This window comes from Apodemus sylvaticus, chromosome 9, assembly GCF_947179515.1.
Source record: "Apodemus sylvaticus chromosome 9, mApoSyl1.1, whole genome shotgun sequence".
NCBI classification, from domain to species: domain Eukaryota; kingdom Metazoa; phylum Chordata; class Mammalia; order Rodentia; family Muridae; genus Apodemus; species Apodemus sylvaticus.
The window spans coordinates 70,963,627-70,986,550 of record NC_067480.1 but is presented as its reverse complement, the minus strand read 5'-3'; the positions used below and the strand labels follow the sequence as shown (position 1 = coordinate 70,986,550).

The 22,924-nt window shown below is 39.6% G+C and overlaps 1 protein-coding gene across 1 annotated transcript in view; it reads left to right on the top strand.

The window, feature by feature from the left end:
* Positions 1-935, top strand: part of LOC127691930 (vomeronasal type-2 receptor 116-like) — a 30,226-nt gene extending 29,291 nt beyond the window's left edge. The window contains exon 6 of the mRNA XM_052191840.1: positions 31-935. Within this exon, the coding sequence (XP_052047800.1) occupies positions 31-935 (905 nt within the window). The remainder of the gene's footprint in view (positions 1-30) is intronic.
* Positions 936-22,924: the final 21,989 nt, after the last annotated feature.

The following is a 22,924-nucleotide window of genomic DNA, read 5'->3' as shown; positions in this document are numbered from 1 at the left end:
AGTAACACTGAAAAATTTGTTCCACCTCAGATCTATCACAATGTGTGAAGTGTCCAGATGGTCAATATGCCAACACAGAGAGAAATCACTGCGTCCCAAAGGTCGTGACATTCCTGGCTTATGCAGACCCATTAGGGATGGTATTGGCTTGCGTGGCCTTATGTTTGTCTGCATTGTCAGTTCTTGTTCTATGGATCTTTGTGAAAAACCAATACACTCCCATTGTGAAAGCTAATAACTGCACTCTCAGCTACATCCTGCTCATTTCCCTCACACTTTGTTTCCTCTGCTCATTGCTCTTCATTGGACATCCTAGCACAGCCAGATGTCTCCTGCAGCAGATCACTTTTGGGATTCTGTTCACAGTGGCTGTGTCTACAATCTTGGCCAAAACAATTACTGTACTTCTGGCCTTCAGCATTACTGTTCCAAGAAGAAGAGTTAAATGGCTGCTGTCATTTAGGACACCCAAGGTTATCATTCCAATCTGTTCCTTTTTTCAACTAATGATCTGTGGATTCTGGCTGGGACTATATCCTCCCTTTGTAGAGAAAGATGCTTACTCTGAACATGGCCACATCATCATTATGTGCAACAAAGGCTCGATCATAGCCTTCTACTGTGTGCTGGGATACCTGGGCTGTCTGGCTCTGGCAAGCTTCATTGTGGCTTTCTTGGGAAGAAATCTGCCTGACACTTTCAATGAAGCCAAGTTCCCGACATTCAGCATGCTTGTGTTTTGCAGTGTTTGGGTCACCTTCCTCCCTGTCTACCACAGCACCAAAGGGAAGGTCATGGTGGCTGTGGAGGTCTTCTCCATCTTGGCCTCGAGTACAGGGCTTCTGGGTTGCATCTTTATCCCCAAGTGCTATATTATTGTGTTAAGGCCAGATAGAAATGTTATACAAAAGAAAAAGAGTAAAACTCATGACTGACATCTTAGAGTTTCAATCACATGTATAATACTACTACAAAGCCTGATGACAACAGTTCACTACTCTAATCTACAAATAGTACATTTCAATATGCTATTTATTTCTATATACAATTAAATTTAAAGTTAATGTAAAATTTTATATACACAATCTATCAATTAATTTATATTTGGGATTTGTTTCTGGGTAGACCATAAGTTGCATTTTTAAAATAAATGTTAAGGATGTGATCAAAATCAATCTTGAGTCTCTTTGGGAAAAATAGTGGAAAGATGAATATTGATTATTGTTGAATGCTGAATGAAAATTAAAGATGCATACATTCTGAAAATATTTTCTACAACATACTGTTTAAAAAAGCATTTATACCTGGTTAATAATGAAATTCTCCTGTAGAACTGGAATGACTGCAGACTCATGAGTCATTTGTGTAATTTTGTTAAACAAGTGGCACTTGGAAATTTGAAGCAAAAGTATTGAACATTGCAAGATCACCTATAAAAGACTCAAACATTAGATGTTTAATAACATACCTAGACGTTTTTGTAGTTTCAGAAATAAATTGAGTGTATTACAGAATGTATAACAAAATACTCACATTTTATATATATATATATGTATATATAAATATATATACATACATATATATATATATATATATATATATATATATATATATATACACAATTACTCTAGAAATCAGTCTGGTGGTTCCTCAGGAAACGGCATGATACTAACAGAGGACCCAGCTATACCACTCCTGGGCATATACCCACAGGATTCCCCATCATGTAATAAGGGCACGTGCTCCACTATGTCCATAGCAGTTATTTATAATAGCCAGAAGCTGTAAAGAACACTAATGTCCCTCAATGGAAGACTGGATACAGAAAATGTGGTATATTTACACTATGGAATACTACTCAGCTATTAAAAACAATGAATTCATGAAATTCTAAGGCAAGTGGGTGGAACTGGAGAATGTCATACTGAGTGAGATGACCCAATCACAAAAGAACACACCTGGTATGCACTCACTGTTAAGTGGTTATTATCCCAGAAGCTCAGAATACCCAGGAAACAATTCACATATCAAATGATGCCCAAGAAGAAGGTAGGAGAGGCCCCTGGTCCTGGAAAGTCTCAAAGCAGCAGTGTAGGGGAAGGGAAGGGACAGGGAAGAAGGAAGGGGTTGATTGGGGAACAGGAGGAGGGAAGAGGGTTTATGGGACTTTTGGGGAGGGGGTATCCAGGAAAGGGGAAATCATTTGGAATGTAAATGAAGAATATATCTAATAAAAAAGGGAAAAAAGAAACCATTATAAATGTTACAAATTGGGAATGGGCAATTTATTGTAGGTGCAAGAACAGAAAATAAAATATTGAGTAGTTCATATGTACAATACTTTAAAACTAATGAGAAAGAAGCCAGATGATTTTCCTCTTGGTAAAACCATGCTAATTTATGACAAGAATTATGGTTTTAAACTTTAAATGAATTTATGGAGATAGTAACAGATAATGAATGTTTAATTAGGTACTAGTTTTAATAGTAGCACATTTAAATATTTCTGTTGTAACTCTCATTTTATTGCTTAAATTATTATCTTAAACTTGCTTCGAATTTATGGAATGTAAAGATGTTTGGAAGACTACATGATCAATTCTGTGGAGAAAATATATGAACTAATAACAGTAGGGAAAAGCTTTTACTGACATGACAGCTCTTTCTTACTTAGAACCTTTTTGTTACATTCAGTTTCTTTCTTTTTTTTTTTTTTTTTTTTTTTTTTTTACTGTTAGCAATAAAAAGTAGTAGCATTTTCTTTCTCAGAGCATAAAAGTTGGAGATACTTTTTCATTCAGAATGAGGGCATATTTTTCTGCTTGTGGGGTCTTCTGCTCAATCCACCAAATGGATATATGAATATGTAAGTGTACGCATGTGTATGAATCTATGTATGAATACTTGTGGTATGAGTTGATGAGATACGTAGTCATGACTGACCAGCATCCAGTGTGTTTGCGTGTGTGTGTCTCTCTGTGTTTGAATGTTTGTGTTTATGTGCATATTGCCTGTGCAAAATATATTAATTCTTTTCCTTTTTTTAAAATCTCTGGTTCATGAAGGTTTAACTAGTTCAAGCCTCTTCTCTGGCTAGCTAGAAGTCCTGGACACAAAAAAGAAGAACGTTCTAACAATTAACTTTTCTTATTTTCTAATACTCTGATATGAACAAAGTTTGTTACTGGAAAGTCAATGGCTTTGGGTCTTAGACTAGCAAAGAGTTACAGACAGAAAAATTGTTAAAGATAAATAAACTTTGGCCTTGCTACTGATGCCATACCCCTCTCTGTCTTTCTCAAAGTACTGGGACTGTGGCATGGCCCCTGGCATTTTACAGAATATAGATCATTACAATTTTGCTCATCGATTATATTACTTCTTAGTTGCTAGTTAAATGTTATAACAATCATAATTTAAGATTCATATATATTTAAGTATATAATATGACTACTTGTATGTGTTATATGTTAAATTGAGATACATACACATAAATCTCACAATAACATTTTCCTGTTATTAATCATGAATTCTATGATTATATGTCATTATTTTCTAAAGATTTGTGTAAAAGAGTTTTTCTTCTAGCTGTGAGGGTATAGAGATGGTGTTGTCACTGAGAAGTGTCCCCTAATGTATATCTATAATATTCCTCTCCTTTCACTGTGAATTTATTCCCACCATTTATCTTTCCAAAAATATGCCTCCACATCATGCTACTTATTTTAGTAAACTTAGGTATTCCAGGCACCAAGCATGACCAGTGAAGTATCATACTGATATTTGGACTCCATAATACCAAGTTAATAAATGGTCCAGATAAGAAAAAATTTAAATATAAGATGTTCTGTCAAACATGGAAATAAGCAATGAGTTTACTTCAAGAAATTTTGTGCCTTCTGGTCTGATCCTGTGACCCCAGTAGACCTTGGGCACAGGCTGCTTACTCAGTCCCACAACACCCAGAGGAAGCTCAACTCCCAAGTGCTCTAACAAACCCAGAATCACAGGAGAGGGCACAACATCAGCCCCAACACCTAGAGTAACTGAGCCCCTTGGGATCCAGGGAAGCTGGAACTCCCACCAAGTCAGTGGCATGGATTCCTTCCTGTCTGAATTACACCTGGGGCAAACCTGGGGTACTGGCTCTACAACTCTGAAAATACCCAGAGGGAGCCCAACTCCAAGGTGCTCTGAAAGGCCCAGGATCACAGGGTCACAGGATCACAGAGAAAGTTGACTCTCAGAAGCTCTGACACAACAGGATCTCAGGAGCTTGGTAACATAGGGATTTCTGGATCACAGAGGCAGCTTGACTTCCAGGAGCTCCGACACACACAGGATAGCAGGATCACAGCATCAAAGAAACATCTGGACTCTGGGGAGTTCTGACAAAATCATGATGACAGAAGAGACAGGCTACATTCCCTCAGAGATAGAAAGAGCAGGTAGCTAGAGAGATAACCAGATGGCAAGAGGCAATCTCTAGAACATAAGCACCAGAAACCAAGGCTACTTGGCATCATTAGAACCCAGTTCTCCTACCAGCGAGTCCTGGATTCTCCATCACACCAGAAAATCAAGATTCACATTTAAAATCACGTCTTATGATGATTATAGAGGACTTTAAGAAGGACGTAAATAACTTCCTTAAAGAAATACAGGAGAACATAGGTAAACAGCTAGAAGTCTTAAAAGAGAAAACATGAAAATCCCTTAAAGAATTGCAGGAAAACAGAACCAAAAAGGTGAAGAATTGAACAAAACCATGTTGGATCTAAAAATGGAAATAGAAACAATAAAGAAATCACAAAGGGAGAGAACTGTGGAGATAGAAAAGGTTGGAAAGAATTCAGGAGTCATAGATTCAATCATCATTAACAGAATATAAGAGATATAAGAGAGAATCTCAGGTACAGAAGATACCATAGAAAACATTGACACAACAGTCAACGAAAATGTAAAATGCAAAAAGCTCATAACCCAAAACTTCTAGGAAACCCAGGACACAATGAGAAGGCCAAACCTAAGAATAATAGGTGTAGAAGAGAGTGAAGATTCCCAACTTAAAGGGCCAGTAAATATCTTCAACAAAATTATAGAAGAAAATTTCCCTAACCTAAAGAAAGAGATGCCCATGAAAATGCATGAAGCCTACAGAATTCCAAATAGACTGGACCAGAACAGAAATTCCTGCTGTCACATAATAATCAAAACACCAATTACACAAAACAAAGAAAGAATATTAAAAGAAGTTAAGCACAAAAGGTCAAATAACATATAGAGGCAGACCTTTCAGAATCATAGCAGACTTCTCACTAGAGACTCTAAAAGCCAAGAAGATCCTGGGCAGACAGACATTACCTCAGAATACATGGATGGAAAACAATTTTTCCAAGTAAATGGTCTCAAGAAACAAGTTGGAGTAGCCATTCTAATATTGAATAAAATCGATATTCAACCAAAATTTATTAAAAAGGAAAAGGAAGGACAGTCCATATTCATCAAAGGAAAAATCTACCAAGAAGAACTTTCAATTCTGTACATCTATGCTCCAAATGCAAGGGCACTCACAGTCATAAAGTAAACTTTACTAAACCTAAAAGCACACATTTTACCTCATACAATAATACTGGAAAACTTTAGCACCCCACTCTGAGCAATGCACTGATCATGGAAACAGAAACTAAACATAGACACAGTGAGACTAACAGACGTTATGAACAAAATGAATTTAACATATCTATAGAACATTTCATTTTAAAACAAAAGAGTGGTACCTTCTCTAAATTGACCAATAATTGGTCACAAAAGAGGCCTCCATAGATACAAGAATATTGAAATAATGGCATACATCCTATCAGATCAATAATGTCTAAGACTAGTCTTCAATAATAACAAAAATAATGAAAAACCCCCTACACATGGAAGCTGAGCAGTGTTATACTCAATGATAACTTGGTCAAGGAAGAAATAAAGAAAGAAATTAAAGTCATTTTAGAATTTAATGAAAATGAAGGCACAACATACCAAACTTATGGGATACAATGAAAGAAGCGCCAAAATGAAAATTCATAGCTCTAAGTGCCTTCAAAAAAATTGGAGAGAGCAAACACTAGCAGCTTGAAAGCACAACTGAAAGCTGTAGAACAAAAAGAAGCAAATACACCCACGAGTAGTAGACAGCAGGAAATAATCAAAGTCAGGACTGAAAACAACCAAGTAGAAACAAAAAGAATTGTACATAGAAGCAACAAAAACAGAAGCTGGTTCTTTGAGAAAATCAACAAGATAGATAAACACTTAGCCAGACTAACCAGAGGACACAGAGATAGTGTCCAAATTAACCAAATCAAAGATGAAAAGGGAGACATGACAATAGAAACTGAGGAAATTCAAAAAATTATCAGATACTACTACACTAGTCTATACTCAACAAAACTGGAAAATCTAGATGAAATGGATAATTTTCTAGACAGGTACCAGGTACTGAAGTTGAATCAGCATCAGATAAGCCATCTAAACAGTTCCATGATCCCTACAGAAATAGCAGCAGTCATTAAAGTCTTCCAACCAAAAAGAGCCCAGGACCAGATGGGTTTAGTGCAGAATTCTATCAGACCTTCAAAGAAGACCTAATATTAATACACTTCAAATTATTCCCCAAAATAGAAACTGAAGGAGCACTACTCAATTCATCATATGAATCCACAATTATGCTTTAGGTATACCTAAACTTCACAAAGACCCAACAAAAAAGAGAAAGTCAGACCAATTTCCCTTTTGATTATCTATGCAAAAGTACTCAATAAAATCTCATAACCTGAATCCAAGAACACATCAAAACTATCATCCATTATGAGCAAGTAGGCCTCATCCCAGGGACAGAGATGGTTCAATATATGGAAATTCATCAGTGTAATCCACAACGTAATCCAGTTATATAAAACAAACTCAAAGGTAAAAGAAAACCACACGATCATCTCATTAGATGCTGAATAAGCACTGAACAAAATTCAACACTGTTGTAGTTATTCTCCAACACAAATAAGCCTGGGCAAAGGTATCACAACTCAATATATATGAATACAAGCTACATGTCTAGATTGGGCAGATCTACCACCGCACTACTATACCCCCCTGGATGAGATCCTTATAACTTGTGGTTCCTCCAGGCCACATGCTTCTGCTTCATTGTTCTTCCACCTCCTCCTCTTCCATTGTCCTCTCTCCTCTCCTGTCCTCCTTCTCGCCCCAAAACTTTTCAACTCCACCTTATCTTCTACTGCCCGATCACCAGCTCTAGCCTTTATTTTACAAGTGGGAAAAGGTTCACAAGAAGTCATTTCATGTCCTCAGCCCTTCCCAGGAAATTGGAATTAGCATCAAAATACAAGCAACACCAGAGCTATCCACAACACTTCCCCCTTTCTGTTCAATTAAATGTCTCTTTTATTTCAAATATAAATTGAGCACAACTATTAGCATTTTGTAATTTGTTAAGTACAAGCAGACCTAACACCCAGTCCATCATTTTTGCCAATTAAATAGAACCTGTGTCATTTATCCTAACTTAAGACTTATAATTCTACACCTGACTTATGTCCTGGCTTTAGATTGTATGCCATCTGAAAACCATCCTCTCAAATCTATATCATCTTTCTCAGTGCTACACAACTTTGGTTGGCTATGAGACTACAAATCTTCAACCCCGTCAGAAATCCAAGAATGACTAATATTATCTGAAAATATGAGAAGCACGAAATATAGTTTCCAAAACTTAGCCAATTCATAGTGACCTGGACAGTCCCTTATACTTCAAAAATTTGGAGCATCAGTCTTCAGCCTTCTGGCCCAGGATCATCTGACAGACCTTTTAATGCAGAAATATGTGCTCTCAAGAGCAGATAGTTCTCTACTTAAATGATCTTTAATAAAGAAATGTCCATAATCTTTATATTCTCTGGACTCTGCCAACTTTGAAGACTATCTACCAAAAGCTTTTCTGAACTGTTAAGCTTTGCCTACTTTTGGCCATTTCTAATGAAAATATCTCAGAAACACCCCTTTCATAAACTCAGGAACATGAGTTTGCTATCTGGAGCTTAACTCATATTGTTTAGTCATGTAAAAACAGTTTATAATTGCAGTTATAGAAGGGCTAGTTCTAAGCCTTGTATTCTTAAATATGTTATATTGGCACAATGCCTATATGAGAGTAACAATATTAATCCCAATTTTATATCAAGAAGAAATTCATACCAATGAAAACTTTAAATTTGTATCAATTCTGTACCAAAGTAAGAGATTATAACTTCAACTTTGTATCAATTATAAAGATTTCTACCAATGCGAGATATAGCTATGTAATGTTTTGCTTAAGAGTAAATTTGCTAACCTATCCCTATTTGTCCATTTCTATAACTTCTGTAATATTACTATATCCATCTCTTTTCCATTCCCTTCCTTTTTACCTAAGAAGGAAGGTTAGAGAAGAGGACAGGAAAGGTAGAAATCCCCGAATGTAAGCTCTCTAGTTCCCTCCATGTCCACAGGTAAATTTATAAAGTATCCATTAAATGGCATCCTGTGGGACCATGATAGGCAGCCTGTGTTCTGGTTGAGCTAGGTTTAAACTCTGGAGACCCCGCAGATAATTCTGCAAGGGATAGACACGTTGGCAATGCTCCCAGACACTAGGTTCCTGATATGAGAGCTCTCAGCTCTCCACTACTCTGTGGCCATCAGTCACATAGGGCACCAGAGCCCCAAGCCCCTGGTATTCTGTCTGGACTCCATCCCCACAGTCACCTGGCAACTGCCAGGTATGCTCCTCCCCATAGTTACCTGGAACAAACAGCCAGGTGGACCCAGCTCAGTATAAAAGAGGCTACTAGCACCTATAGGAGGCTACTACTCCTCTTCTCTTGCTCTTCTGCTCTCTCTCAATGCCCTCTTGGGGTCTTCCCTTCCACTCTATCTCCACATTCCTTTCCCTCTCTTTCCACGTGTCCATGGCCTGCCTCTACTTCTCTACTTTCTCTCTCTCTACTTCTCTACAATAATCTCTCTAAAACCATGGACTGTCGTTTCTCATCTGGACCTGCCATGCTGGAACAATACAGCAGGTCTTCTTCCAAAGAGCTCTGCCTCTAATCTCCTGCTTAGCTTCCCAGCATTCCCAGCCAAGGTTGTCACCAACCAAAGTTGCCCTCCAAGGAAGCCAGAAGACTCTCATCCCCATGGGACCCAGCTGAAGCTCTGCCCCTCCCCCTTTTCCCATCAGCTCCAGGCCAGAGTGAGCCCCATGGGCCCCCCCCCCACCCTGTTCTCAGCTCTTCCACGACATCCAGTGACATCTGCAGTATCCAAGAGTGAGAACCTGTGGTCCTCAACCACCATGAGGCCAGCACTCCCATGAGCTTGGCCCTGCTCATTCCTCAGGAACCCCGGGGACTGCCCTTCTCCTTCCCCCAGAGTTGGGTCCTGAGACTTCTCACAGCCAAACGCCCAGTAGGTGGTTCCCATGGGGATATGTTCACTTCAACTCCCTGAGTGTGCGATGTCCAGTGGTCCGAGTTCTGGGCTTGACGAGGGACCTCACTTTTTAACCCACAACAATACATCTTTAATTCATAAAATAACCAGAACATCCACCCAAACATATGGAACAGGGATGATGATATTCTTTTGTCTGCTTCCAGCAGAACTGGGACAACGAATTCCCTTCTAGGGGCCCAAAGGGAAATAGAAAATTTCGTTTTGTCAAAGGAGACCTTGCTGGCATCATTTTCCTTCCAGTCACTATGTTCTGAGAATATTCATTGCTCAGCTTGACTATGACGGTCTGAAAAGTTCTAGAAGCAAGTCTTTAAAAGAAGCAGTTTTGATGTAGTTGAGGTAGAGTCAAGCGAGAAGCTGTAATGGAAGGTTCCAGAATCTCAGCATTCTGGAGTGTGAACCTTCTCAGGGCTGTCTTTCTCTTCTCTCATCTTGCAGTGATATATAAATATATAAATAACATATATTTCTGTAAAGATATTCACGTGGAGCATGCAGAGTGCCAGATTGTTCAATGAAGATCAATAAGGGAGACAACTGCCTTTCTTCAGGTTAGTTTTATCATATAATCAAACTGCAATATAATTTTGTATACATGCCTTTGTAAAGGATGGTATGTAATAACAAGACATGAGAAATTCAAATCCAATAAGTGTTAATGGCTGGGTATAGACATTTTATTCTCAGTCAGTTCCAGAGCTGTCTCCCTATACAGAGACATAAACATCACCACATATACATCACCTATTTTGTTGATTGTGTTAGTCTCCCTTTTCTATTCTGTGGCCAAGGTCTTCAGGAGGTCCCCCTTTGTCATGTCTAATTATTATCAACTTGGAAGGAACCCACAGCTTTTCTATTCCTGTGGAATCATAGACATAACCCCTCCCCCAGCATAACATATTTTTCATATTCCATTCTGATGTCAGAATATCCTTAATATGAAAAAGGAAGTTTAGTTCAATAGTTTTTTTCCACAATCCAATGTCTTTCAGCAGCTGTGGTATTTTGTTTGTTAGCATTTAAAAAAAATTAAGGTTAATAAAGCACTATGTAGGCTTAGGTTCCAGTCCTGAGGCCTCTGGCGGGAGCACTCAGATCTCTCCGCTTCCAGATCCAGATCAGCCTGGGCGACAATACCACAGCTCCAGGTCCTGCAAGAGGCAAGAGGGACTTCTAGGCGGCCAGCCGGGAGAAGTCGGTGTGCTCCGGTGAGTCCAGCAGGCCCCAGCAGGAGCCTTCAGGTGCCTGCTTTGGGATCTGAACAGCCTGGGCCACAGTCTCCAGGAAGTGCAGGAGACCTGGTGTGCACCCAGAGGCAGTCTGGGAGCTCACAGCACAGCTCACTCCTGTGGCACAGAGGCCTCTGGCAGGAGCACTCAGATCTCTCCACTTCCGGTTCCAGATCAGCCTGGGCAGCAACACCACATCTCCAGGTCCTGCAAGAGGCAAGAGGGGCTTCTGGGCGGCCAGCAGGGAGAAGTCTGTGCGCTTCGGTGAATCCAGCGGGCCCCAGCAGGAGCCTTCAGGTGTCTGCTTCAGGATCTGAACAGCCTGGACAGCAGCACCCTGTCTCCAGGCAGTGCAGGAGGTAAGCTGTGCACCAGAGGCCACGTGCGAAGGGGCAGCTTGCACTGGTGAGTCCAGCATTGACAAGACCAACTAACACCAGTGAGAACTAGATGGCAAAAGGCAAACTCAGGAATGTCACTAACAGAAATCAAGGCAATATGGCAACATCTGAACACAATTCTCCTTTACCAGCATGTCCTGGATACCCCATCACACCAGTAAAACAAGATTTGGATTTAAAATCACTGGTCATGATGCTGGTATAGGAACACATGAAGGACATACTTAAAGAAATTCAGGAGAAAATGGATCAAAAGTTAGAAGCCCTTGCAAGGGAAACACAAAAATCATTGAAAGAAATCCAGGAGAATACAAAAGCCAACAATGAGGAAACGCAAAAAACACTTAAAGAAATACAGGAGAACTTTGGTCAACAAGCTGAGATCATGAAAGAGGAAACACAAAAATCTCTTAAAGAATTAGAGGAAAGCACAAACAAGCAAGGGAAGGAGCTAAGCAAAACCATCCAGGATCTAAAATTAGAAGTAGAAACAACTAAGAAAACTCAAAGGGAGACAACTTTGGAGATAGAAAGCCTTGGGAAGAAATCAGGGGACATAGATGCAAATATCAACAACAGAATACAAGAGATAGAAGAAAGAATCTCAGATGCTAAGATACCATAGAAACCATGGACTCAACTGTTAAAGAAAATGCAAAATGCAAAAAGATTGTAACCCAAAATATCCAGGAAATCCAGGACACAATGAGAAGACCAAACCTAAGGATTATAGACATAGATGAGAGTGAAGATTTACAACTTAAAGGGCCAGCAAATATCTTCAATAAAATTATGGAAGAAAACTTCCCTAACCTAAAGAGAGAGATGCCCATGAATATACAAGAAGCCTACAGAACTCCAAACAGACTGGACCAGAACAGAAATACTTTCTGTCACATAATAATCAAAACACCAAATGTACTAAACAAAGAAAGAATATTAAAGGCAGTAAGAGAAAAAGGCCAAGTAACATATAAAGGAAGACCTATCAGAATCACAGCAGACTTTTCACCTGAGACTATGAAGGCTAGAAGATCCTGGGCAGATCTCATGCAGACTCTAAGAGAACACAAATGCCAGCCAAAACTACTATATCCAGCAAAACTCTCAATCACCGTAGATGGAGAAACTAAGATATTCCATGACAAAACCAAGTTTACCCAATATCTATCCCCAAACCCAGCCCTACAAAGGATAATAGGAGGAAAACACCAATACAAGGACAGAAACTTAACCCTGGAAAAAGCAAGATAGTAACCTTTCATCAAACCCAAAAGAAGTGAACCAATCAAATTTAAAAAATAACGTCAAAAATGACAGGAAGTGACAATCACTATTCCTTAATATCTCTTAACATCAATGGACTCAATGCCCCAATAAAAAGACATAGACTAACTGACTGGATACGTAAACAGGACCCTACATTTTGCTGCTTACAGGAAACACACCTCAGGGTCAAAGACAAACACTACCTTAGAGTAAAAGGCTGGAAGACAATTGTACAAGCAAATGGTCTCAGGAAACAAGCTGGAGTAGCCATTTTAATATCAGATAAAATTGACTTTCAACCCAAAGTTATCAAAAGAGACTCTGAGGGACACTTCTTGCTGGTCAAAGGAAAAATACAATAGGAAGAACTCTCAATCCTGAACATCTATGCTCCAAATGAAAGGGCACCCTCATTCATAAAAGAAACTTTATTAAAGCTCAAAGCACACATTGCACCTAACACAATAATTGTGGATGACTTCAACACTGCACTTTCCTCAATGGACCGATCAGGAAAACAGAAACTAAACAGGGACACAATGAAACTAATTGAAGCTTTGGACCAATTAGATTTAACAGATATATATAGAACATTCTATCCTAAAGCAAAAGAATATACCTTTTTCTCAGCACCTCATGGTACCTTCTCCAAAATCGACCATATAATTGGTCACAAGACAGACCTCAACAAATATAAGAAGATCGAACTAATCCCATGCCTCCTGTCAGATCACTATGGAGTAAAAGTGGTCTTCAATAGCAACAAAAACAACAGAAAACCCACATACACGTGGAAACTGAACAATATTCTACTCAATGATACCTTGGTCAAGGAAGAAATAAAGAAAGAAATTAAAGACTTTTTAGAACACAGTGAAAATGAAGACACAACATACCCAAATCTATGGGACACAATGAAAGCAGTGCTAAGAGGAAAACTCATAGCCCTGAGTGCCTCCAAAAAGAAAATGGAGAGAGCATACATTACCAGCTTAATGACACACCTGAGAGTCCTGGAACAAAAAGAAGCTATTTCACCCAGGAGGAGTAGAAGGCAGGAAAACATCAAACTCAGGGTTGAAATCAATCAAGTAGAAACAAAGAGAACCATACAAAAAATCAACAAAACCAGGAGCTGGTTCTTTGAGAAAATCAACAAGATAGATAAACCCTTAGCCAGACTGACCAAAGGGCACAGAGAAAGTATCCAAATTAACAAACTTAGAAATGAAAAGGGAGATATAACAACGGAAACTGAGGAAATCCAAAAAATCATCAGATCCTACTACAAGAGCCTGTACTCAACACAACTGGAGAATCTGGAGGAAATGGACAATTTCCTTGACAGATACCAAATACCAAAATTAAATCAGGACCAACTAGACCATCTAAACACTCCCATAATGCCTAAAGAAATAGAAGGAGTCATAGAAAGTCTTCCAACCAAAAAAAAAGCACAGGACCAGATGGTTTCAGTGCAGAATTCTATCAGACCTTCAAAGAAGAGTTAACACCAATACTCTTCAAACTATTCCACAAAATAGAAACAGAAGGAACACTACCGAATTCCTTCTACGAAGCCACAATTACGCTGATACCAAAACCACAAAAAGATCCAACAAAGAAAGAGAACTTCAAACCAATTTCCCTTATGAACATTGATGCAAAAATACTCAATAAAATTCTTGCCAACCGAATCCAAGAACACATCAAAATGATCATCCACCATGATCAAGTAGGCTTTATCCCGGGAATGCAGGGTTGGTTCAATATACGGAAATCCATCAATGCAATCCACTACATAAACAAACTCAAAGATAAAAACCACATGGTCATTTCATTGGATGCTGAAAAACCATTTGACATAATTCAGCATCCTTTCATGCTTAAAGTCTTAGAAAGAACAGGACTTCAAGGCACATACCTAAACATAGTAAAAGCAATATACAGCAAACCGGCAGCCAGCATCAAACTACATGGAGAGAAACTGGAAGCAATCCCACTAAAATCAGGGACTAGACAGGGCTACCCCCTTTCTCCTTATCTTTTCAATATTGTACTTGATGTACTAGCTCTGGCAATTTGACAACATAAGGAGGTCAAAGGGACACAAATTGGAAAGGAAGAAGTCAAACTATCATTATTTGCAGATGACATAATAGTCTACCTAAGTGACCCAAAAAACTCCACTAGAGAACTCCTACAGCTGATAAACAACTTCAGCAAAGTGGCAGGTTATAAAATCAACTCAAGCAAATCAGTGACCTTCCTATACTCAAAGGATAAGCAGGCTGAGAAATAAATTAGGGAAATGTCCCCATTCACAATAGCCACAAACAGTATAAAGTATCTTGGGGTGACTCTTACCAAACATGTGAAAGTTCTGTATGACAAGAACTTCAAGACTCTGAAGAAGGAAATGGAAGAAGACCTCAAAAAATGGGAAAACCTCCCATGCTTATGGATTGATAGAATCAATATAGTTAAAATGGCCATTTTGCCTAAAGCACTATACAGATTCAATGCAATACCCATCAAAATCCCAACTCAATTCTTCACAGAGTTAGAAAGAGCAATTCTCAAATTCATCTGGAATAACAAAAAACCCAGGATAGCTAAAACTATTCTCAGCAACAAAAGAAATTCTGGGGGAATCAGTATCCCTGACCTCAAGCAATACTATAGAGCAATAGTGTTAAAAACTGCATGGTATTGGTACAGTGACAGGCAGGAGGATCAATGGAACAGGATTGAAGATCCAGAAATGAACCCACACACCTATGGCCACTTGATCCTCAACAAAGAGGCTGAAAACATCCAATGGAAAAAAGATAGCCTTTTCAACAAATGGTGCTGGTTCAACTGGAGGTCAGCATGCAGAAGAATGCGAATTGATCCATCCTTGTCTCCTTGTACTAAGCTCAAATCCAAATGGATCAAGGACCTCCACATAAAGCCAGACACTCTGAATCTAATAGAAAAGAAACTGGGGAAGACCCTTGAGGACATCGGTACAGGGAGAAAGTTCCTGAACAGAACACCAATAGCGCATGCTCTAAAATCAAGAATTGACAAATGGGACCTCATAAAATTACAAAGTTTCTGTAAGGCAAAGGACACCATCAAGAGGACAAATCGGCAACCAACAAATTGGGGAAAGATCTTCACCAATCCTACATCAGATAGAGGGCTAATATCCAATATGTATAAAGAATTCAAGAAGCTAGACTCCAGAAAACCAAACAACCCTATTAAAAAATGGGGTACAGAGTTAAACAAAGAATTCTCACCTGAAGAACTTCGGATGGCGGAGAAGCATCTTAAAAAATGCTCATTTGGATTTGAGCTTAGTACAAGGAGACAAGGATGGATCAATTCGCATTCTTCTGCATGCTGACCTCCAGTTGAACCAGCACCATTTGTTGAAAAGACTAGGAACTCCACATAAAGCCAGACACTCTGAAGCTAATAGAAAAGAAATTGGGGAAGACCCTTGAGGACATCGGTACAGGGAGAAAGTTTCTGAACAGAACACCAATAGAGTATGCTCTAAGAGCAAGAATTGACAAATGGGACCTCATAAAATTACAAAGTTTCTGTAAGGCAAAGGACACCATCAAGAGGACAAATCGGCAACCAACAAATTGGGAAAAGATTTTCACCAATCCTACATCAGATAGAGGGCTAATATCCAATATATATAAAGAACTCAAGAAGTTGGACTCCAGAAAACCGAACACCCCTATTAAAAATGGGGTACAGAGTTAAACAAAGAATTCACACCTGAAGAACTTCGGATGGTGGAGAAGCATCTTAAAAAATGCTCAACTTCATTAGTCATTAGGGAAATGCAAATCAAAACAACCCTGAGATTTCATCTTACACCAGTCAGAATGGCTAAGATTAAAAATTCAGGAGACAGCAGGTGTTGGAGAGGATGTGGAGAAAGAGGAACACTCCTCCACTGCTGGTGGGGTTGCAAATTGGTACAACCACTCTGGAAATCAGTCTGGCGGTTCCTCTAAAAATTGGGCACCTCACTTCCAGAAGATCCTGTTTTACCACTCCTGGGCATATACCCAGAGGATTCCTCACCATGTAATAAGGATACATGCTCTACTATGTTCATAGCAGCCCTATTTATAATTGCCAGATGCTGGAAAGAACCCAGGTATCCCTCAACAGAAGAGTGGATGCAAAAAATGTGGTATATCTACACAATGGAGTACTATTCAGCCATTAGAAACAATGAATTCATGAAATTCTTAGGCAAATGGATGGAGCTAGAGAACATCATACTAAGTGAGGTAACCCAGACCCAAAAGATGAATCATGGTATGCACTCACTAATAAGTGGTTATTAACCTAGAAACCTGGATTACCCAAAACATAATCTACACATCAAATGAGGTACAAGAAGAAAGGAAGAGTGGCCCCTTGTTCTGGAAAGACTCAATGAAGCAGTATTCAGCAAAACCAGAACGGGGAAGTGGGAAGGGGTGGGTGGGAGGACAGGGGGAGAGAAGGGGGCTTACGGGACTTTCTGGGAGTGGGGGGGCTAGGAAAGGGGAAATCATTTGAAATGTAATTAAAAAATATATCGAATAAAAAAATGCTCAACTTCATTAGTCATTAGGGAAATGCAAATCAAAACAACCCTGAGATTTCACCTTAGACCAGTCAGAATGGCTAAGATTAAAAATTCAGGAGACAGCAGGTGTTGGAGAGGGTGTGGAGAAAGAGGAACACTCCTCCACTGCTGGTGGGGTTGCAAATTGGTACAATCACTCTGGAAATCAGTCTGGCGGTTCCTCTGAAAACTGAGCACCTCACTTCCAGAAGATCCTGCTATACCACTCCTGGGCATATACCCAGAGGATTCCCCACCATGTAATAAGGATACATGCTCTACTATGTTCATAGCAGCCCTATTTATAATTGCCAGAAGATGGAAAGAACCCAGGTATCCCTCAACAGAAGTGTGGATGCAAAAAATGTGGTATATCTATTCAATGGAGTACTATTCAGACATTAGAAACAATGAATTCATGAAATTCTTAGGCAAGTGGATGGAGCTAGAGAACATCATACTAATTGAGGTAACCCTGACTCAAAAGGTGAATCATGGTATGCACTCACTAATAAGTGGATATTAACCTAGAAAACTGGAATACCCAAAACATAATCAACACATCAAATGAGGTACAAGAAGAAAGGAGGAGGTGGCCCCTTGTTCTGGAAAGACTCAGTGAAGCAGTATAGGGCAAAACCAGAACGGGGAAGTGGGAAGGGGTGGGTGGGAGGACAGGGGGAGGGAAGGGGACTCATGGGACTTTCGGGGAGTAGGGAGCTAGAAAAGGGAAAATCATTTGAAATGTAAATAAAAAATATATCGAATAATAAAAAAAAAAAAAACAGCCTAGTCATGTGGAGAAAGAGGAACACTCCTCCACTGCTGGTAGGGTTGCAAATTGGTACAACCACTCTGGAAATTAATCTGGCGGTTCCTCCGAAAACTGGGCACCTCACTTCCAGAAGATCCTGTTATACCACTCCTGGGCATATACCCAAAAGATTCCCCAGCATGTAATGTTCCCCAGGATACATGTTCCACTATGTTCATAGCAGCCCTATTTATAATTGCCAGAAGCTGGAAAGAACCCAGGTTTCCTTCAACAGAAGAGTGGATGCAAAAAATGTGGTATATATACACAATGGACTACTATTCAGCCATTAGAAACAATGAATTCATGAAATTCTTAGGCAAATGGATGGAACTGGAGAACATCATACTAAGTGAGGTAATCCAGACTCAAAAGATGAATCATGGTATGCACTCACTATTAAGTGGATATTAACCTAGAAAACTGGAATACCCAAAACATAATCTACACATCAAATGAGGTACAAGAAGAATGGAGGAGTGGCCCCTTGTTCTGGAAAGACTCAGTGAAGCAGTATAGGGCAAAACCAGAACGAGGTATTGGGAAGGGGTGGGTTGGAGGACGGGAAGAGAAGGGAGCTTATGGGACTTTCGGGGAGTGGGGGGCTAGAAAACGGGAAACCATTGGAAATGTAAATTAAAAAAAAGCTGAGTACTGTGAATCCCACCTCTTGAAATATTGTTCTTTTCATTATTCATTGAGGAAAAGACTCCTTATTTGTCTGCTAGGAGAGCAGTGACTTTCTCTGATGAAATGCAAGACAAGTCTGATGTTCCTCTAGGACTACCAATAGTTGCCTCTGGACCTAACAAGGCAAAACAGGCTCTTAGAGTAGAGATAGGAAGTATACTCTATAAGGTCGTATACTAATCTAATAAAGAGCTTAATGAGTTTGCTAATCCATTCAAACAGAAGCCTGGACAATATGTGTGGGGATGGATTTTATGGGTGTGGGAAAATAGTGGAAGCAACAAGTTCTGGCTGGATTTATTTACATGGGGCCTCTGAATGGAGATCTATGCTTAATATCAAAGATAACCCAGGTTTAAAGAAGGTGTTAAAAGTTTGAATTGTTGGCTATATTTTTATTAAAAGAAGGCCTTCTGAAAAGGAATTGGAGATGCTGGTTATCCCTCAGCATGGTATTGATGAAAGGATTTTAAGGTCCAGAGAAACTGAAATGCTAAGGCAGTTATGTTTTGTAAAACCTAAACCTCCCAATGGGAAGGTCTAAAACACATGTGCTTCAATAATCCTATAAGATGGGAAAAGATGGGAGGGGGACCAGCACATTTAAAATGTTCTGTTTTCAGATGTTTCCTTGTGTTAGACCTTGGAGATGGAGATGCTGCTTCTCAATTGTATGAATGAAATGCAATGTGTTTTATTGGGCACTAAGTTTTCATGAGTCAGGTAGCAACACTGAATTGCCAAATCTAAGGTGACAGTAGTTATCATAATGGGAAACATAAACAACACAATACCCATAACTGCCTAACCTGTAATGGTCAACATGGACAGGGTACCTTTTTAAAGGCATGGACAATACAGACCTTTGGTATTGGCTAATCAATAATAGTCTTTCTAGGCATGAAATAAATAAGAAGCCTACTGAATTTTTGCTTAAAAATCTTAAACAAATGAAAGAAAGCCTATATTGGATCATGTTAAATGTCAGTTTTAGCCAGTGAATGATTTATAGACTTGAGCCAGTGTGCAGACTCAGATCCCCTTGAATGAAGGAGTTGGAAGATTCCTCTAAGGAAGTCCTTTGAAATGACCCTTAAGGGTGGTACTGTTAGACTTTCTGACATTCTTCCCTAGAAAGATTGAAGGCTTTTTACAAGAGAAACTGTATACTAGAAGAAAGAATCAATCACACTTTCCAAGGTCTCATCCATACTAGTTTGGTATTGCCAATGATTCCAGGAGATTACTGAAAACACTGTGCCCTCCAGTTAAAGTAGGGGATTACAGAGGCCAAATGATTAGTGGAGTTTTGGCTCATTCATGGAAATTTCAATAGATTTCTGACCTTATCCCATTGGTTATTTTTCCGTTCCAGAATGTATAATTGGGATAGAATTCTTGAAGTGGTTACTTGACTTGTAGAATGTGGACTCTAATTGTTGGAAAGGCTAAATGGTGGTTTCAGAATTTCCTGTGTCAAACAAAAATAGTGGATCAAAATCAATATTGATACATGCGTGGTGAATCACCATATCTTCTTTAATTCTCCTACCTGGCCAGTTCAGAAGGCAGATAAATCCTAGAGAATGACAGTTGACTATCAGAAAGTCAATCAGGTAGTAATTATTATTGCAGCTGCAGTACCATGCATAGTATCCTTACTTGAGCATTTTTATTTTAAATTGAGTATCTTCTTCATTTACATTACCAATGGCAAAATCCTTCCCTATTTCCTCCCTCCCAAAAGCCACCCTCCCCAAAGATTCCCAACCCCTTGTCCCACCCCCTGCCTCCACATATATGCCCCTCTACCCAACACACTCCCACATCCCCCCCCAGCCCTGTCCGTTTTCCTTTGTTGGGGTATCTATTGAGCCCCACCTGACCAAAGACCACTCATCCCACTGATGCCCAACAAGGCATTCCTCTGCCACATTTTTGGCTGCAACCATGTGTACCCCTTGGTTGATGGTTCAGTCCCTGGGAGTCTTGGGGTATCTGGGTGTCCGAAGTCATTGTTCTTTCCATGGTGCTGTAAATCCCTTCAGCTCTTCCGGACCATCCTCAAGATCCTCTGTTGGGGACCCCAAGCCCAGTCCAATAGTTGGTTGATCGTTTCTGCCTCTGTATTTGTAGGGCTCTGGCAGGGCCCCTCTGGAGACAGCCATGACATGCTCCTTTTGGTATACTCTTCTTGTCGTAGTGTTGGGGTTTGGTGATTGTTTATAGGATGAATCCCCAGGTAGGGCAGTCTATGGGTGGCCTTTACTTCAGTCTCTGCTCCACACATTGCCTCCTTTATTGCTCCTGTGAGTATTATGTTTCCTTTCTCAGAGAAACCATAGCACCCTCATTTAAGTCTTCCTTCTTCTTGAGCTTCCTGTGCTGGGTGAATTGTAACTTGTTTGAGATTTTGGACTAGCATCTGCTTTTTATTGAGTGCATACCATATGCTTTCTTTTGTGACTGGGTTACTTCACTCAGGATGACACTTTCTAGTTATATCCATTTGCCTAAGAATTTCATGAATTTATTGTTTTTAACAGCTGAATAGTACTCCATTGTGTATATATACCACAGTTTCTGTATTCATTCCTCTGTTGAGGGACATCTAGGTTCTTTCCAGCTTCTGGATATTATAAATAAGGCTGCTATGAACATAGTGGAGCATGTGTTCTTATTGCATGCCGGGAAATCTTCCGGGTATATGCCCAGGAGAGGTTTAGCAGGGACCTCCGGACATGTCATGTCCGGTTTTCTGAGGAACTGTCAGACTGATTTCCAAAGTGGTTGTACCATCTTGCAATCCCACCAGCAGTGGAGGAATGTTCCTCTTACTCCATATCCTCGCCAACAACTGCTGTCTCCTGAGTTTTTAACCTTAGCCATTCTGACTCACCAGTCAGAGGTGAAATCTCAGGGTTGTTTTGATTTGCATTTCCCTGATGATTAATGACATTGAACATTTCTTAAGGTGCTTCTCAGCCATCTGAAGTTCTTCAGGTGAAAATTTTTTGTTTAGCTCTGTACCCCATTTTTAATAGGGTTATTTGGTTCTCTGGGGTCTAATTTCTTGAGTTCTTTGTATATTTTGGATATTAGCCCTGTGTGGGGGATGTAGAGTTGGTGAAGATCCTTTCCCAATCTGTTGGTTGATGTTTTGTCCTTTTGACAGTGTCCTTTGCTTTACAGAAACTTTGTAATTTTATGAGGTCCCATTTGTCATTTCTTGATCTTAGAGCATAAGCTATTGGTTGGTGTTCTGTTCAGGAACTTTTCCCCTGTGCCCATGTCCTCAAGGGTCTTCCCTAGTTTCTTTTCTATTAGGTTCAGTGTGTCAGGCTTTATATGGAGGTCCTTAATCCACTTGGACTTGAGCTTAGTACAAGGAGATAAGAATGGATCAATTCACATTCTTCTGCATGCTGACCTCCAATTGAACCAGCATCATTTGTTAAAAGGCTATCTTTTTCCACTGGACGTTTTCAGCTCCTTTGTTGAAGATCAAGTGACCATAGGTGTGTGGGTTCATTTCTGGGTCTTCAATCCTATTCCATTGATCCACTTGCCTGTCATTGTACCAATACCATGCAGTTTTTATCACCATTGCTCTGTAGTAATGTTTAAGGTCTGGTATACTGTTTCCCCCAGAAGTTCTTTTACTGTTGAGAATAGTTTTAGCTATCCTGGATTTTTTGTTATTCCAGATGAATTTGAGAATTGCTCTTTCTAAATCTATGAAGAACTGAGTTGGGATTTTGATGGCAATTGCATTGAATCTGTAGATTGCTTTTGGCAAGATGGCCATTTTGACTACATTAATCCTGCCAATCCATGAGCATGGAAGATTTTTCCATTTTCTGAGGTCTTCTTCAGTTTCCTTCTTCAGAGACCTGAAGATCTTGTCCTATAGATCTTTCACTTGTTTGGTTAGAATCACACCAAGATACTTTATGTTGCTTGTGGCTATTGTGAAGGGTGTCATTTCCCTAATTTCTTTCTCAACCTGTTTATCCTTTGAGTATAGGAAGGTTACTGATTTGCTTGAGTTGATTTTGTAACCAGCCACTTTGCTGAAGTTGTTTATCAGCTGTAGGAGTTCTCTGTTGGAATTTTTTTGGGTCACTTAAGTACACTCTCATATCATCTGCAAATAGTGATAGTTTGACTTCTTCCTTTCCAATTTGTATCCCTTCGACCTCCTTATGTTGTCTAATTGCTCTAGCTAGGACTTCAAGAACTATATTGAAAAGATATGGAGAGAGCGGGCAGCCTTGTCTAGTCCCTAATTTTAGTGGGATTCCTTCAAGTTTCTCTCCATTTAGTT